Raw genomic sequence first — 19035 nt, 5'->3', positions numbered from 1 at the left:
TGTTTTCTATTCTAATGCCTCTTTATATAATACCATAAAGGTGCCATTTTTGACAGTTTGACAAAATAAATATGTGCGCTGCAGTAGCTTGATACATTAATATGAGGTCTGTGAAGCGCACTGCTCGGCTTGCTTTTCTTCCCAGCTGCACTCGGTCCTTTTTTTTAAGGTCAAAGTACAGCTTTATTGGATTGCCCTAAATATAACCTGTGCTCGCAACGTCTCCGAGCATTGCCTCCTCTTTGCCTACAACCGGCAACCCGCTTTTATCCGTATTCTTCGAAGGCTGAATTAACATCACGATAGTTTTTCAATTGCAACTGGAAACCTGCTTGGTTTTCTCCTGCTGGGATTTCTGGGGTGCGATCAGCTCATGGCCGGTGCTGGTGCTGGGCTGGCCACAAGGATGCAGGAAAGTCAAAGCAAGGGGATGCTGGAAGGGGGCTCAGCTCAGTCTCAAGGACTTTTGGGGAAGCCCAGGACTACATGAGTGCCCATCCCTTAGCCCAGAGGTAATTTCCAGACTCAATTTATTCCCCTTTGATGTTTCCCAAGGGGCTCTGTTCTGCTGGTGCTTCCCCAGCAGGCACCTCTGGGGCTCTCGGGGCAAAGCATCCCTTGCATTTCCCGGGGTGACAGCACAGGGATGCTCCCTTGCCTTTGTGCCTGCAGTCCTTGTCTGGTCTCTACTCGGTTGAACTTTTCTGGGGGCTTTTTGGGACATCTCTGATCATCTCCTGTGGGGAAAAGCCTTCTGGCCATGTGGAGGTCTCCATCCCATACATGTTTCCTTATCTGGCCCTGCTTCTTGGAATAGGCAGGTCTTTCCTAAGGGATATGACAGCCCTGGGGACTCTTCTGCCATGGCACAGGTGGGAGCTGCTGCTCAGGCGTTGTAGGGAATGACTCTGGGAAGAGGACAATGTGGCGTGAGCTGGGCTGAGAAGGGTCAAGGATACCGGGAATAGTCCAGGATGTGGCACTGGGGGAGGAGGGAGGCTGGTGACCCTGCAGAGGGGAGAGCAGCACTCTTCAAACAGGATTTTTCTGAAGAGACTCAAGTTTTCCCCGTGGGTTTACAGGAATAACTTTAAACCAGGCTTTGCTTGGAGTGGGGGAAAATCAGTTCCAGCTGTCTGATGAGGCTAATTACAGATACAAATCCAGGATGTCCAAGTTTCCTCACCCGCTCATCCCTGCACACAACCCCAGGCCCGAACTGGCTGTGTGCAGAAGAGGCCCCTTTTCTTCTGGATGCCCAGAGGTGGTCGCTCGAGGACATTTTTTTCCACCAAGAAAAAAAGCGATTTCTTGTAGCTGTACAAGAAATCTCCATTTTCCTGCCGGCACGCTGGAAGCAGCTGCCCGTCCCTGGAAGGGGCTTTACCATGCCGTGCCACCCAGTGCTGCTGCAGGGGGGTTATTTATAGATGGGTTTATTTTTACTTTTTCACATCCCTACATTTTCCTTCCTGCTTGCTTGTGATATTCAAGGATTGTCTCATTAGCAGAAAGAAATCTCTCCCCTCCAAACAGCATTGACCCATGGGCAAAAGCTGGAAAGGGAAACTGAGGCAGCAGCTTGCCAATGGCGTGGTGCTTTGTTTTCAATTTTCTCTGCATTAGCCATTGGTCTGGCCAGATGACTGGGACCAGTACTGCTTAGTATCTTCATCACTGACATAGATGGTGGGATCCAGTGCACCCTCAGCACATTTGCAGATGACACCAAGCTGAGCGGTGCAGTTGACATGCCTGAGGGGCAGGATGCCATCCAGAGGGACCTGGACAAGCTCAAGAAGTGGGCCCAGGCGGATCTCATCAGGTTCAACAAGGCCAAGTGCAAGGTCCTGCACATGGGTCAGGGCAACCCCCAGTATCAATAAAGGCTGGGGCGTGAAGGGATTGAGAGCAGCTCTGCTGAGAACTTGGGGGTACTGGTGGGTGAAAAGCTGGACATGACCCGGCAATGTGCGCTCACATCCCAGAAAGCCAACCCTATCCGGGGCCGGATCAAAAGCAGCGTGTCCGGCAGGTCGAGGGAGGGGATTCTCCCCCTCTACTCTGCTCCCGGGAGACCCCACCTGCAGTACTGCCTTCAGCTCTGGGGGCCCCCAACATAAGAAGGACATGGACCTGTTGGAGCAGGTCCAGGGGAGAGCCACGAAGATGATCAGGGGGCTGGAGCTCCTCTCCTATGAAGACAGGCTGAGAGAGTTGGGGTTGTTCAGCCTGGAGAAGAGAAGGCTCCAGGGAGACCCTATAGCAGCCTTCCAGTACCTAAAGGGGGCTTAGAAGAAAGACGGGGACAGACTTTTTTGTAGGGCCTGCTGTGATAGGACAAGGGGTAATGGTTTTAAACTAAAAGAGGGGAAATTCAGACTAGATACAAGGAAGAAATTTTTTTACCATGGGGGTAGTGAGACACTGGCACAGGCTGCCCAGAGCGGTGGTTGATGCCCCATCCCTGGAAATATTCAAGGTCAGGTTGGATGGGGCTTTGAGCAACCTGATCTAGTTGAAGATGTCCCTGCTCACTGCAGGAGGGGTTGGACTAGATGACCTTTAAAGGTCCCTTCCAACCCAAACCATTCCGTGAGTCTATGATTCTTGAGTTGTCTGTTAATGCGACTGTCTGGGTCGGAAAGGAAGAAATTCAGCATCTTTTGGCAATGGGAGGTGGTGACTCCAAAGAGCGCTTCCATCAGAGCCGCTAATAGATTTTCTCTTGGGTAATGAGCGGTGGGGACAGTTAACATTCATCTTAATTAGTCTTGAGCAAGAGTGAATGTGAGCCTTGGTGCTTTGAGCGCTGCATAATGGATAGCACGAAACGGCATCAAAGTCCTCGGCCCAGTGGAAATGAAAGGACTGAAAAAATGCCGTGTTTGCTGCATACAGGCAAATGACAAGTTGTTTTCGCCGGTGTTGAATGAGACAAAGCCAGGCCTGGGTAAGCTCACGTCAGCTCCTCGGGGCTCCTGGTCCCGGCCCCCATCAGTGGCAGCATGGGGAGGGGAGGTAAAACCTCAGCCACCCAGGAGGTCCTTCAAAGGACAAAGTCAAACAGTTTTCTAATGCTATTAAAATGGCTCGAGCCACCCACGAAGGTAATGGATTGCAGAAACTACCAGGTTTTAGGATTCTGGGGGGAAAAAAAGGCGGGGGGGAGGATTTTAATGCTGATTGATCCTTCCCGAGGCTCCTGGGTCTCATCGAGTCTGTAATGAAAGTGGGGGCATCAGCATGCTGGATGCAGCTTTCTGGGGGGGCAACGATGGCTCTTGTTGGATGGGAATGTTGTTTGCAAGAAGAGAGCGAGGTTAGCAGGTCTGAAAGGCAGGAGAGAGGAGGTTTGAGGTGGAGCTTCGTCGTGCTTTGAGCTCCCGCTGACTTGCGTGGGGGATTTGGTGCGGCTTTTCTAAGATTCCTTGGTTTTTAGTTAAAAGCTTAAAAGTGGCACTAGAAGCCCATGCAAAGACCCAGGGATTTGTACCCTGAGATGATTCTGGCTGGGTTTTGTCCCCTCTCTTGTCACAGTGCGATGCCAGAGTGACTCTGGATTTACAGGGTGCAACTGGGAGCCAACTTGATGGCTGCTGGCAATCCCACCTGGGGCTGCATGGCCGTGATTTATGTCCCTGCCGTGATGTGCCAGGAGGACCAAAGAGAACATTGAAGAACATTAGGAATTAAGTTTGACCATGGCAGGACTATATAAAAAGAATTAATTTGTCGAAGGTGCCTTTCAGCAGAGGAACTTGGAGTATAGCTGCGAGAGAGGGAGCATCTCCCAAAACCCTTCCCGGGAGCTGGTGGTTAGTGGGAGGGAGCTGAGTGCTGAGGCCGAACAGAAACCCAGGCCCTCTTCTCATGTGAGATACCAAAGATGAAAAGAGAGTTTGCTCTTTTTTCCTCTGTGGCAAAGCAAACTGGCTTCAATAACAGGGAACGCATTACCTGCCACGAATTAATAGGGAAGGTGTGAGAGCAAGGGGTGGGAAGAATATCTGAGATGCTATGGCTATGTCTTACAGGATAACTTTCTGGCACTGCATGGGCTAATGTTGGGGTTTGTTATGCTTTTATAATTTATTTCTATGCTGGCTTTTGGCAATGCCTAATGCTTGGGTCTGCTGCTGGGAGGAGCAAGCCCGGCTCCTTGCAGGGGATCCTCTCCCATTGCTGGGCGTGGGGGAGCTTGGACAAAGCTCGGCTTTAAACGCTTGACTCTTCCAAGCCTCGCCCCGTGCCAAACCTCCTGATATTTACAGTGTCCCAGCCTAGCTGCAAAGGATTTGGGACTTGTAAATCTCAATGATCAGGGAGCTGGGGGCTGAGCAGATGTTTAACATGATTTGAAGGATGGGAATAAAGGGGAAGGGTGTAAGCCATGGCACTTAAGACAAAACCGACTGGGGCTGCTTGGTTTTTCCCTGTGTGGGTGCTCTGTGGGGCCAGGATGGGCTGCGCAAGCCGCTGCATGCTGCTTGCAGCGAGCCCGTTGTTCTCTTCAGAGATAGCCATGTTGGCCATTTGGGCTTTAACGAACAAAAAATGGGCTTTTTCTCCGCACTGCAACCCAACCATCTCAAAATACATCCTATCAGCCTTCTTTCCTGCCCTGGAAAGTTAAGTAGGTGCTCCAAATCCTGCTCAACAGGAGGGAAACTGAGGCACAGAGCTGCCACATTGTTTCCCTCCATGTCAGGCTGGAGCCACGCATCCCGGAGCCAGGCATTTCCAAGATGCCTTTCATTTCTGACCTTTCTCTCCCCATTCGTGGGTGTATTTTGGGAGCAGAAGCCATGAGGTCTTGCCTCCTATAACCGTCCCCACGCTGGAGCACCCTCTTTGGGAGCCAAAGCATCACCTTCTGCCCTGCCTCTCGGTTGTCTTCCCTCCTTTTACTTTCTGCTGCCTTTCCCCTTTCCTAGCAGTTAAATAATGGAGCTCGTAGATCATATAATAAATAGGTATTGACTTAATGCCACAGGCTGGATCAGAATTGATTGACCCGTGGGAATACACTCCTTTGCAATCAATAAGAGGCCATCAGGCTGGATAAATCTTGATAACGACTGACAACAGGAAAGTCGATATGTGTATTAATATATACATTAAGCGAGTATATATCTTTTGCCTGGAGAAAGCGTTGCTTTTGGCAGCTTGTGGAGTGGGATGGGTTGGGGAGGAGACCGAAATATCCTGAGCAAAGAGGATGGCAGGGATGGGGAAAGGCAGCGGCTTGATCTTCTATGAGGGTGTTTGATGTCGAAATAAGAGCTGGCTGCTTCAGTGCTGGCTGAGCTTTTCTTACCCATTGTAGCATCAAATCCCTGCCGGCGGCTGTTCGTTAGCACCGCCTTAACGTGCTCCTCTGGCGGGGGATGCTCAAGGGGAAAGTTCTCCTTTGTATTTTAAAAGTGTTTCAAAATGCCATGGAAATATTTCTGTTTTGGCCGTGACTTCTTGAGGAGAGTACTTAACGCAGCGGGACTCGGCGCTGAGGCACTTTACTGGAGAGGAAGGGATTTAAGCGGGTTTTTAAGGGAAAGCCTGTGATTAAGTGCCCTGCTGAGAGATGGTCCCACCAAGTCTTTCTGCTTGTGCCAGCTCTTCCCTTCACTGCTGAGTGACATCTCAGCACGATTCCATACTTTTTTTGAGCATCCTCAGTGCTGGGGATCCTCTTTGGGGCTGGGGAGGGCTGTTTGGTGGGGCAGGTCGTGGGGGACCCCTGTGCTGGTATCCTCCTGCCTAGCCAAAGAGGAGGCTGCCCAGGGAAATAGTTCCCTCCTGTGACAGCATTATTAATTTTTTATTAATAATAATTATTATTACTATTTCAAAGTGGAGTTGGGTTCTAGTGAAGCAGCCGTCACGATCAAAAGACTTGCTTCTTCCCTCTCTTCAAAAGGAGGGTGGTTTTTTTAATTTCTTTTCCTTCCTGAAGTTCAAAATAGCAGGAGGAGCACAGTGTAGAGAATATATTAGGCTCCTTCAAAGGCAAGGAGAGGTCAAAGAGCCTTCACACATCCCCGTGCACACAGCCAGCCCTCTCGGAGCCGATTACGAGCGCACCCTTTCAAAAGGCAGCAAGTGCCACCCGAAGCATCAAGTATTTTCGGATGACTTGTTTGCAACCAGGGCTTTAGATAAGCTGCTGGAGCCTGTGGCTGCTTTGCATTCACCTGTCTCTTAGCTCTTTTCCCTGCAGCTGTAGCATGGCTCGTCTCCTCTGACACTATCTCCTTCAAATAAAAATGCATGGAGTTTGCTTTCTCTAAATAACTTGTTTTTTTCCGAAGCGACGATGGAGTTGGAGCTACTTTTCGGGGAGGCTGATCCCCCTCCTCCTCCTCCTCCTCCAGCCTTTGCGGTTTGGCTGCGCTGGCTGTAGTTATCTTGCTTGCCAGCTGCTGGGAGGAAAATTTTGCTGCCTAAGTAATATCCATCGAAGGACGACGCTTCCATCGGGCAGAGATAGCAAGCGTGGGACGAGGGGACCATCGCCTCTTCAGGGCTTTTCTATTTCCCTACGCTAGTTTTGCTCTGCAGAGGCTCCTCCATGCAAAGCGGGAGCCGGGTCGCTGCGAGCTCCAGGCTGGCGACCTGGGCTTTGCTGTGGCCAAAAACGTTCCTCACGGCAGGTAATGAATTCCTCGCCTCCCTGTTGGGCTTGCTTTGGGAGACTTGGGTAAGGGTTCAATTCAGAGGTGGAGTTTGATGGGAAAAGTATTGTCACCCCCGAGTGATGCTGCCAGAGGGGCTGAGCTCTGATGGATGCTGATGCTCGGCATCAGGTCTGCGGGCTCCCTGTCCGGCATTTCATGGCACTGCGCTGCTGTGAAGCTTTTGGCTGCTGCTTTCCTCCCTGGTTGTGGTCCGGCGAGGATGGATGGTGTTTCTCAGGGCCCGGGGAGGAAAGAAACCACATGTTGCTTTTATTGAAAGAGATGGGAGCGATGGGGAAGGCGGATCCCTGCTTGCCAGCGGGTGCAGCAACGAGGAGGGAAAAGAAAGGAAAGTTGTAGTCCTGGGGCTGAAACATTTCCACGCCAGATCTCAGGGTGCTGGGTATGTGTGGCTCAGAGAAGAGCTGCTTTGCTTCACCAGGAGGTTTGGGCAGTGGTGGATCCCAGTGAAACCAGTCCTGAGCATCCCTCACAGGGCTGGGGGGACCTGAGGCCTCAATAGCACTGGGTGCCACTGGCAGCCCAGTGGGGATAGCTGGCCTGTGAACAGCCAAGCTTTTTTACCCCCCAAGCTTTTCACTAGGGGGTAAAAAAAACCCACCATATATATATATAGGTGTGGGGTCTGACACATGCCAGCTTTCTCCTTAGACTGAGACGTAACAAACTCATTGCAGCTCACGTCGGTGTGACCCCGGTTGTTCCAGCTGGGTGTCCCCACCATCCTTGGGGTGGCATTTAGATGCAGAGGGCTTGGGGAGCTCAAGCTGGATGATACCACTGCTCTGCTTTGCTCACGCCAGTGTAGCAAGGAGAACGTGCGTAAAAGGTGCAATATTTCTTATTGATTTTTGAGGAAAACAAAGCCTAGGGATAAAAATTAACCCAAACCTCTCCCTTTGCTGCTCTTCCAGCCTTGTTTAATTTTCTGTTTTGTGAAACACATTTGTGGCTGCCTAGTTTTAAAGGCACAATTGCCAGATGTCGGTAAAAGAGAAAAACAAGCCAATATATGGAAACAGCTTGAAAACTTCCCGAATAACTCGGGCACGTGCAGACGTGTGCAGTACTGGTTCCTCTCCTCCCTGCTGCAGCTAGTCCTGCTCAGATGAAATCAAATAAGTCCCAGCTCAGCAGCTCTGGTTGCTGTGGTCGTATCTTTCCTAATATTCCCCAAAGATTTCTTCTTTTCTGTGAAATAATAAAAAGCAGCGAACTGCTGGGGAATGTGGAAGCATCCGAGCAGCCCCTCCCTTGCTCTGTCTTTCCTCAAGCACAGATGTAACCTGCTAGCAGAGGTATTTTTATATTAAAGTACTTATTATTAATTCTCACTCTCTCTCCTTCTGTGTCTCCCCTGGGTGTAGAGTGCCGGCTATCACCATGGTATCTGAGCTGGTTCCCCATAAATCAACATACTAGCAAGTAATGAGCTTCCTGGGGTCTGGCATTTATCACTTTGGGGTGTTCAAATGATCCTATTTAATTTAATGGGCATTTATGTGGATGGTTGAGCAGAGGGAAGAAAACCACAAAACACCGGTGAGTAACAGCATCGGGACCTGCGTGCAGCCGCCGTACCATCAGCTCTGAATTTATTCCTGCTCCTGATTAGGAGCCGGGCTGAGGTCTTCAACCCTATAGAGGCGATGGCCGTCAATATAGAGATGATGGCTATCAATATAGAGATGATGGCCACCAATATTGTGGGGGAGGGGAAAAAGCCCCAATGAGTGGGGGGTGGATGAGGCTGTTTTCACATCGAATGGCAAAAATATCAAGAGGCAGTGCTCCAGCTCTTCCTCACTCATCCCTCCTAAATTGTTCCTCTGCAAGTCACTTTGGCTTTGCTCCCGTTGCTGATGTCTTCAGCCCACGCTGGTGAAATGCAGAGTGTTTATAAAGCAATTTGGGATTTGGCTTGCTTGGCTGAACACTTCAAAAACTCATTTTGAATAGAGAGTTACATCTGCAGCAGGATGGGGCTGGGACCGTCCTGGTGCCGGGGAAGGCTGCGAGCCGAGGTTACGCCGTGGGTTGAGGTCCACTCCTGGAAGCCGGGGACCCCTGGAAGGACCTTTGCATCTCCCCGAGCCACCCGGCCGGGCTGTCCCTGCTGCCTCTCGGCTCCGGCTGGGGTTTGGCGGGATGCCGGGGCACGTGTCACCAACATCCCTGCTCTGCCGACGGGTGGGTTGGAGAGGTTGAGGAGGAGAAGACAAGTATTTGTTTACGAATACGTACTTCAGCGGTGAATAAGCCGGGATCCGTCTGAAGATGCGAATCGTCTGCCTTTGTTTCTGGTGTCAAGCGTAGGCAGTCGCTGGCCTTGTGATCCGCAGCATCGCTCGCTCGCAGCCGGCTGGATACCTCAATGCCGTGGTTCAGCATAGACCTCTTGAAGTGGAAAGGCAGAAGATGATGTGCGTGCCCCGGGAGCCGTGCTTTGTGCCTGCTGCTCCTGCCCGAATGGGGAACGATTGACGGCGGATGAGGAATGAGAAGAAGCGAAATTGTTGAGCTCTGCCATGAAAAGGTTCTGCAGGTGGTGGCTGAATGGGCTCAGGTGCTGCATAATAGGTATCAACCGGGCTTTATCTCTCCATTGGCAGCTCCTTATCCGGCAAGAAAACTCTAACAAATACTGGTGCGGTGGTTGCTAGCTGAATTCATTCCGAGGAGTTATTCATTGAGGGGAGGAGAGAGGCACCTGGGCTGCCTCGATGGCTCTACCGAGGTCTGATGAGCGGTGGTGGCATGTCCTGTGTCCGTGGTGCTTTGCCGTGTGCTGGTGCCACCACCCCGGGTCTAAGCGGTGGCTGCTCGACTTGTGCCGGGGCTCACGCCAGGTGCATCCGCTGCCTCCTTTAATGCGGTCCCTCTGTAAATGAAGCGGAGAGATGGGAATCTCATCCGAAAAGGGCTTCAGGCTCCGCTCCCGGGGTTATCTCTGCAGCTCAGATAGGCAGAAATTTGAGGATTTTTCTCTAAACAACCCTTTTCCAGGAAAACAGCTAATCTTAACTCACTTTAGGGCTGAAATCAAACCCAGGTCCAGCGCTAATCTATTCATTGCATTTGCGGTGTCGATTCATGACTAACGCAGACCACAAGCTACTTTCTGAAATGGTCTTCTCTGGGGGAAAACAAGCCTTTGCTGGGGAGCAGGGAGGGCTGGGGGAACTCCTTCATGCACAGGCAGGTCATGGGAGGTGGCAGAAAGCCCATTGCATTCCAAAGCTTAAAGCTTTACAGGTTTATTTAGCAAATTAGCGCAAAAAAGCTTCATACTGTAAAGGTGGTGGAAAAAGAATTCATGTCTCATTATTTTGCACCCTTTAATTCTGGTTGCCGAAACCCAAGGGTTTTCTTTATCGCTTATTTCCAAGTAGGAGTTCAAGTGCTTGGATCCTAATCTTCAGACAAATTCATATTCGACTGCAGCCAAACTATCGCAGAAGATAGGAAGCGTCTGGTTTAGTTAGAGGAAGATCATGCTTGTAATTGCGGGTGCCTCGGGTTTGCAGTCCAGCTGGTGTGCTCAGGGACGTGCTGAGACACCTGAGCAAGGAGAACCATTACTGAGGCGGTAGTCGCACGGGTATGAAGATGCCCTAAAATCTCCACCGCAGCTTGCTTGCGTCCGGCAAGGCTATTTCTAACACAACCTGTGACAAAGTACTTCGAAGGATGCTGTTGTCTTTCCAAAACCTGTGAGATACGGGACCGGTTCCACTCCTGCTCTGCTGCTTGACCTAAAAATTGTGCTCTCTGCCCAGGGAGGGAGCTTTTGGCTTAGGAACAGGAGGATCCTTTGTATCCATGAGCTTCTGAAGAAGCAAGCAAGGTTTAATCCCAATAAGCAGTATCCCAATTCCAAACAGTTTAATCCCCCGAAGAGCTGCAGAGAGCTCGGCTTTCCCCAACTTTCTGGAGGCGAACCTCTAACATCCCTGCTCTTGGGGGCTAATTGCTCACAGGGACCTTATTTGCATCCAGGTGACGGCCTTGGCCATGCGGTAACGATGGGGGAACGGCAACCGCACTGTGGTTTGGGGGGATTGCTGTTGCCTTTTTCAATGTCCGCAGGGAAATCACAGCAGAGTCTCCTGGGGGTTTTGCCTCATGGTACTGCTTGAAGCCAGCCTTGAGGTAAAAAAGTAGAAGTGGGGCTTTACCATGATGTTGCATTCCTGATTTCTCTGGATTTGCAATGCGGGGGAAGTCGCTGTGGGGCTGTTCGCCCCTCCGCAGGGCTGCGCTGAGCATCGCTGCCCTTGGCGTGCCTCTTCTTCCTCGCCTAAGCCGGGGGTCTGAACCGTCCCCTCTCCCCGTCTGAGCAACATGGTACCCAGGCAAACCCAGGGCAGCTCGGTGTGGTGCTCCTCAGCCCTTGCAATGAGGCACAGCTCGGGCTGGTTATTTCCATCCAAAAAGGGCAAAACCTGTTGTCTCAGGGGATAAATCCAGACTGGTCCATGCTGGCATCCCCAGGGCTGGAGGAGATGGGCAAGGGGGAAAGTGGTGGAGCCAAGCGAGGATGCAGTGAGGGGAGAACAGAGGAATTAAAACCTGTAACTTTTTATTTGCTAACTAGAACAGGATCAAATTAACGTCTGCGGTTGCCGAAGCCTCTTTAACGAGACGTGTGTCAGGCACTTTATTTCCCAGGCACAGGTATCCAGTCTCATCTTTCTAAAGTTGCCTGTAATGAGCGTGGGTGGATATAGAAAAGCAAAAAAGCCCTTTTTTGTGGGCAGGAGTCGAGGCAGCATCCACCCACGTACTCCATTATGATATTCAAATGTCAATATATTTTTAATTGGTTTATATCCCCCCCCCCCCCCTCCAGCTGCCTTTGGTAATTAAGGCTCTGTAAATAGATCTGTAAATAGATTTTACTGTAATTGGTACGAGAAGGAAAATTGGAGGACATTGTACAGTGCATTGGGTTGGGGTTTTTTTTTTTTTCCTCCCTGTCTTTCCTCTTTTGACTCATATTACATCTGTGAGTATTGTATCCTCCGAGGGAAGAGGCGGGGAGCCATGGGCAGTTTTGCACAAAAAGTCTGAAGCAAGAGGACCAGGTGGTTTGCTTGCGGCTGGGACATGGGGAAAAGCCAGGAACCAGCCCAGGTTACCCCTTAATGGGGCTCGGCACCATGGTGATGATACCAGCACACACCGGGGAGCAGCACGAGCTCCCTCCCAGTGCCAAACTGGGGAGAGCCCCCAGTTTCCGTGCTGAATCTTCAATCTGCCTTGAGATGTAGCCAAAGCTTTTGCAGTTATTTATAGTTCCCCGCCACAGCCGCTGCCTTTATAATTTGGGGATGTTTCTTGGCGGGGGTTTCTAAACCGTGTTTCTATCTTCTCCCTTTTCCTGTTCTTTCAGCCTGTGTAAAGGACGGACTCTCTACTCGGTGGTGAGAGATGCCAAAATCGTCCTGGATGTCAACAAGACAAGGCAGATAGCACAAGAAATTGTGAAGGTACGGTACGGTGTGGGGGCAGCTCGGCACGGATGGGGGTCTGGGTCCAGCCGAGAGCCCAGCCGAGCTGCTCCGGGGAGTGGGAGTGAAGAAGCTAACGAGGGTGGGCAGGATAGCACCTCTTGGCTTTAAAATCCAGGTCTCTTAGACCTCCCTCACCCTTGTTGAGCTGAACTGGGGTAGTACCAAGGTTTCCCACGGGCAGCGGTGAGCTTGGGGCTCATCCTGGCCACAGCTCCTTCTTCCCCCTTGGAAGTCCAGCTTTGCTGCTGCGAGCGAGTTGCTGGTTGGATATTCCTCTCCTCTTGGAAAAAAAACCCCTAATCTGCTGTTGGTCTGAGATTTCCACGTCTCTGTAGTGAAAGCATCCCCGCAGCCAAGGCACCCGGAGGAGTCAGTGCCGTGGTGCTCATGGCAGGAGGCTGTGTGTGCCATGAGGCAGAGCACGCGTACATTTTTCAGAGCTAAAAAAGCTTTTCCTTTCACAGCGATAACTCAAAGTGCATCTTTGACAGTTCAGATGTGACCGTATAAATAGATGCTGGGGAGGATCCTCACGTGGCAGGGTCAAGTGGCTGGGAAGTTGCATCCTGAGCCATCAGAGCTTCCCATCGTGTGTCTGCAATGGTTCGTTTTCCTAAGAGGTGTTGAGTCATCTGCCAGAGTAGGGTTGTACTGTGATTCCAAACACATTTAACACCAAACGATAACAAAAGTATTTGGCATGTGTTCTACCTTGGGAGCTGCGACACTGACCCTGTGCCCTGCTCAAGGTCAGCCAGCACCTCTGGTCCCCAGCAAGACTAAATCGTCTGGGGCTAGGCTCCCATTTAACATATTTCTATGGAGAGAAAAAAAAAAAAAAAAAGAAGTTTTTCTGGCAGATCTTAAACCCCCTTAAATATTCAAATCCATGTTATAAAACAGAATATGTTCTGCAATATATCCTGAGTGGTGCCGTTCCCCTGCCTGTGATTATGCTCTCTCTTATTAGATTGCCTATTTTGCGTTTATTTACACCCAGATTTAGCAAAGTACACGTTGCTTTTAAAGTCAATTCCTTAAATTCCCCCAAAGTCTCTGGGCAGGAGCTGACAGTTGAGCATAGGCTTAACTGCTTTGCTGAGCTGCCCGTGTCCGCACGGACATTGCGAGAGGTGTCTTGGAGCTGTGATGTGGCTGAGCCCCATGTTGGAGTGATGGAGGGAAGCTGCAAGGGATAAACTTCCCATCTTCAGTGTACTGTCCTGAGGCATTGAGCAGGTCTCCCCGCTCCAAGGGTGCTCCTGGACCCGTTGGGTGATGCTGTCAGCCCCATGCAGGGCTGTAGTGTGCCCCAAGTTGGGTGGTGGCACCTTCTTGCAAGCTCTGGCTTGCAAGTTGGGGTGTCTGAGACAGCCGAGGGCTTCTCTGCTTCATTTCTATTTTTGATCCAGTATTTTCTACTTTTTAAAGATGGATTTTTCCCACTGAGCAGATGTCTGAGGTATCACATAGGTTTGCCTCATATTTTTTCCCCTGACTACCACTGCGCTTGTGCTCAGGGTTCTCGCCTCCCAGATGTTCACAGCGGGCGGTAATAGCTTGGTGCAGCCCCTTTCTCTGTGCGCGTTGCATTGCTTCATGTGGGTTGGGGTTTTGAGGACGAGGCTAAGAGGCCGCTGTCTTCTGCAGCTGCATGTGCATTAGGAACGGGTTGGAAACCTCGAACTTTTTGCAGTGTTGTGAGGCATTGCTAGCACTGGGGAAAGCATCACTGGATTTGTGAGATGAGAGCTTCGCCATGAAGAACATCAGCCATGAGATCTGCTGAAGCAAATCAGCAATGACTGCACGTAGACCTGGTTGTAGCCCCAGCAGCAAGCCAGCTTCCCTGCATCCCCTCTCCTCCTTGGGAATACGGGGTTGGGTGTTCCTGCTGGAACAGAGGGGTTTTGGGTCTGAGCCAGGTCCCCGCAGGAATTAGCAGAGGTCCAAAGGCAAAGCCGTGCGGTATGGGTGCTGAGCTCAGGCTCTCCCTGTGCACTGGAGGGATTTTAAGACGGCGGCTCCTGCTCGCAGGAGAGGTCCATCACACCCCTGTCACAGCCATCCCGGTGCTGTGCCCCAGACATATTGCCCTTTGCTGGTGTGCACCAGGAGGAACAGTTTCTCTGCCTTCCCACCTCTCCGTGTCAACCATCAGCAGATGTTAAGGATGTTTTGGTGGACTTGGAGGTGGCTGGTGTGGAGAGGTGAAGGAAAGCCCCAGCATCTTGGTTTGGTTGGGCTCGGGGTGGCATCGCCGGGAGGAGCCGGAGGCAGGACCATGGTGGAAGCTTTAGCTTTGCCACCCGGTCACGACAGTCGTTTGACTTTATCCTTTGAGTCCCCGTATGCGATAGGAGAGCCGTTAAGCTTATTGGATTAGCGGCTGCAAGGGCTCTCATTATGCCGTGATCCTCCAGAGGCAAAAATTAATTTATTTAAGAAGCGAAGCCGGCAGAGGGAGCTGGCTTTTCACGCACGCCGAGCAGCCGAGCAAATTAAGGCGTTATTGGGCCGAGAGTGTTTTCTCACAGATCATCCCGGGGACGAAGGTGGCAGGGCTGGAATTTGCAGTGGGATATGCGCGATACCCCGCGGAGCGAGGCGAGCGATTCGGGTTTGCTGAGAGCTCCTCGAGAAATACCTTCAGCAAAGGCTTGGCTGCGTTTGATGATTGCATGGGAGATGTGTTCCCATCCATGCTGTGTGAGCATGGGTGCAAAGGCCCCGCTGCCTGCTCTGAGCTCCCGTCAACCCTGGCCGATGGGAGGGGGCTGCAGAGCATCTCCATGGCGCTGGGTCTCATCCTGTCCCATGGATGCTCAGGGCCCTGCGCTGCACCTTGCAGGAGAAACAGGCTCCCAGCGTTGAAATGCTGTTCCTTGCACAACCCTGACACTTTGTGAAGGTGACAGTGACATTTTAAAGCAGATTTTTAAATCTCATCATTATTTCATGTGCTGGGACCCGGAGACCCCTAATTAATCCCAGTGCCTGGAATGGTCCCAGCATCCAGCTGCAGCTGTGGCATCTCAGGGCCAGCCGCAGCCCCGAATCCTTGCCTTCCTCCAGCATCCTTTAGCAGAGGCTCTTCAGGATTTGACCACCAAGGGGTGCAGTTAAAGCCCCGTGACTTGCTGGGCTGGGGTGTTTGCAGTCCCCAGCAGCACGTTGTCTCTGGATGCTCCCAGCCTTTCCCGCTGCTGGAGCAGAGCCCTGTAGGTCTATGTGCTGGCAAGTCCTTGGTACCCTCAGGATGTTTTTCCACATGCCGGGCATTTGCGTTTGAAGATTTGTGTGGGTTTTTCAGCTTGCTTTCCCAATTTTTCCAGATCGTTTCTGAATTTGGATTGTGCCTCCCAGCTCCAAGCAGGCTGCAAACTTAAAAATATATTCTTGTTCCACTGCCTGTGTGGTTAATGGTGATATGTGAAAAGATGGACCCCCGTGGAAATCCAGTTAATAAATCCCCCCATGTCAGTGATAGACAACTGATACTCTTAAGCAACAGTTTGCTGGCCCATTTGGCATTTATCCTTCAGTAGCTTCCTCTAGACCAGGTTTCCCCTAGTCTGCTTATGAGAATGAAAAGTGAGACAGCATCAAAAGCCCTGCTGAAGTCAGGATAAATGGCTTTTATCATCCTCCCCGTTCCCAGAGCTGGTTATCCCGTTGAGCTGAATGTCTGCCACATGGAGCTGTCGGCAGTCTGCTTGATTTGTCGATGCTAAACAAGCCCGGTGCAGGGGAGTTTGGATTTCCCACCCATGGCCTTTTTTTTGCATCATTAGCAATAATTTTAATTAACCACCAAGTAGCTTTTCCCAGGGGAAAAGAATTAAGGCAAGACTCCTGCGCAGTGCTTGTTTCCAGACTAATGGTGTCGGTGTGCACATAGGAAGCACTAATGGCTCAGCCAGGGTATGCGATAGCAGTGATGGAGAGCTTTGACTTATTACCCTTCTACTCCCAGCCCCCAAAGAGAATGAAGGAGAAAACATCATCATCATCAATTTCTCAGCAGAGGATTTCAGGAAAGCGACTGCCAGTTTGGTTTGCTGCTAATTTTTCTTGCATAACCAATTAATCAGGAAGATGAGCGGGTGCCATCGCAGCCGAGACACACACACACACCACGATCCCATCACCCTCCGTGAGCACCACCCGATGCCCATCCCAAGCCAGGGAACCCCTGGACACATGGTCTTTCTGCAGGGACGTTTGGGGACGTGCAGCCTTTGGCTGTGGCCCAGCCGTAGCACTGTGGTAGTGTGGTCCACGGTCCACGGTAGTGTGGACGTGCTGCCGCAGCACAGGGATGTTCCTGGTCAGGCTCTCCCCGTCTTGGTGATTGAGGGGCTGCCCCTGCTCTGGCTTTATCCTGTCTGTTTGTGCTGCTGTTTCAATTTTTGGGTATTTTTCTCTCTCTTCCGTCCTAGGGAATGGGCTACCTGCATGCCAAGGGGATCCTTCACAAGGACCTCAAGTCAAAAAACGTTTTCTATGACAACGGGAAGGTGGTGATCACAGACTTCGGCCTCTTCAGCATCTCGGGAGTTCTCCAAGCAGGCAGGTAGGACATAGCGTGCTGGAAATACCGGCATTCTTCCCCATGCCCTAGAGCTCCCCTTTGAGCTGGGAATATGGGGAGAGAGCCCAAAAACCTCCTCTGCAAGCACCTTTCTGGGTCTGCAGCCTCGGTAGACATGAGGACAAGGTGCATTTGAGTGTCCTGGGACTGCCCTGGGGATTTCACCATCTCGCCTCCCAGGATTTTGCTTTTGAGGAGGCTTGCTTTGGGAATACAGCAAGACGCGTAGCTCCTGCAGAAACCCCTCTGGCCCCCAAGTGGTGCTCCCTCAAAACGCAGCTCTGTGCTCAACGCCAGTGTTGGGTTTGCAGTGCAAAACCCCAGAGGGATGGTGAGAGCAGGGCTGAGGTTTCTGCAGCAAGGTGGGTCTAGGCTCAGCGCCGAGCGGTGAAAACAAACTGCTCTGCTCCTTGGGTGCAGAAGTTGCAGCTTGTTTTGATTTGATTTAGTTTCATTTATTTTTTAAACCTAGCGTCGGGAAGGCAGAGTTGCTTTTGATCAGTAGGAAGGAGCATGGTGCTGCGTGTGAGTCTCCAGCAGTTCGGTTCAGAGAGGCAGGACCTGGCCCCTGCAGGGTGTCTTGGACCCAACCTCTTCCCACGGGATGCATCATTTCCATGGCCACATCGCCCTGCAGCCATCCAGGAGATGTTCCTCAGGCTCAGTTTCACTGGGGCCAGCAAAGCTGGCTCGTTCCTTGGCATTTCCCCAACTCTCTTGTTATAAATCCCCTGGCACCTTTTTCATCTGGGCCGATGAGAGGTGCAGCAGCCCAGGTCGAGCAGGGCCACCCCCATGGTTGTCCCCTGGCTGCTCTGGTGACCTTTCGGGTGCTGCAGACATATGGCCATGGTGTCTGCGCCGAGCTGGGACATGGAGGAAGACACAGAGAAAATGAGAGCCAAGCTTGGGACATTTACAGCATTGTGACATTTTTTTGTCTCTTTGGGTTTGGAATCAAGCCCATTCGGTAAATGTTCCTTATTAAATGGTTTTTTTCCAGTGCTTTGGGAAGTTTTCCAGCTGTAGGCACGGCAGGGCAAAGAGTTTCAGCAGCCATGGTAAGGAAGAAAAGCAAAGCTGGGGGGAAAAGGAAACAGAAGAGGGGAAAAAAGAACAAAGATTATATTTTCCTTTTTTGTTAAAACTAAAAAAAAAGAGCGTTGCTGACTTTTTCCGGGTGGGAGAGTGCTTTTTTCACGAAACCCTTTGTGTCAGAAACAGCACAGGCCAAGTGCGGCGTTATCGGCGCCAGCAGCTCAGGCAGGTTTCCTCCGGCAACATGGTACCCGCCTTCTGGTCCTTTTGGTCTCCATCACCCCATGTGATGGGGTTTGTTGCTGGAGAGGTTGTCATGGCCAATCATCACTTTATGGCGAACATGCTCAGGAGATAAAATGCACCTTGGAAACCACATATTTTTTTCTAATTCCTGTGTGATGAGGTCGAAGGATTAGAGGAAAAGGCGATGGCTGCCTCTCTCCATCCCATGCCTCTCGTGGCGAGCTGGGCAGCCAGCCTTTCCGTTCCACTTGTATAAATATCATCTGGTTTTAGCACAAACCTAGCCAAAAGCTTAGGAAGCCCAAGAAATCCAGCAGTGCTGCTGGTCTCCCCACAGTGGAGAAGTGGGTTTCGGCTCTGGTTTAGCAGCTGGGCAGGGAGGTTGGGACTTGGGTCCTGCCCGGGTGAGGTTGCAGCTCGTTCCAGCAGTGGTAAAAGGATTTGGGGAAAAATAGCCCAATTTTTCTAGGGACCTTTGCTGTGTAGGTCAGAGATGCTCTGGAGATAAAATGAGAGATGAGACGCTGGAGAAATGGGATATCTGATGGGGTGGACCAATGCTTGGCCATCTCTGCTCAAGATTGGAGTGTCATTTGGGGGGTAAAGTCCAGGAGATTGCTCAGGAGAGGAAAGATGGCACCGTGGGGGTGGTCAGAAATGCAAGGCTGGACAGAAATGAGCAGCATTTTGCTAGAAAAATGGAGAAGATAGGGAAATTTTGCCTGGAGGAGCTTTCGGTGTGGCTGCCCTGGACTGCTGGTGGCACACACGTCTTCTGCTGGTGGAGAGCTGAGAGACAGCTTTGGGGATCCGCACTCATCGGTCACCGTGAATTTTGAAGCAGCAAGTGTCTGCAGGTCTGATTTCCCTTCTCAGGCTGTTTTTCTTTGCTGGTGATGGTTTCTCTCAGATGAAGAAGAATGATAAAGCCCAGTTTTGGGTC

General features: G+C 51.2%; 1 protein-coding gene across 3 annotated transcripts in view; it reads left to right on the top strand.

The window, feature by feature from the left end:
- Positions 1-19035, top strand: part of KSR2 (kinase suppressor of ras 2) — an 88601-nt gene that overhangs the window by 57267 nt on the left and 12299 nt on the right. For all 3 annotated transcript variants that reach the window (XM_030026279.2, XM_030026276.2, XM_030026278.1), the window contains 2 exons: positions 12094-12190; positions 16657-16790. In XM_030026279.2, coding sequence (XP_029882139.1) covers positions 12094-12190; positions 16657-16790 — 231 coding nt within the window. The remainder of the gene's footprint in view (positions 1-12093; positions 12191-16656; positions 16791-19035) is intronic.

This window comes from Aquila chrysaetos, chromosome 9 (assembly GCF_900496995.4).
Source record: "Aquila chrysaetos chrysaetos chromosome 9, bAquChr1.4, whole genome shotgun sequence".
NCBI lineage: Eukaryota > Metazoa > Chordata > Aves > Accipitriformes > Accipitridae > Aquila > Aquila chrysaetos.
This window is presented reverse-complemented; position numbering and strand designations above follow the sequence as displayed.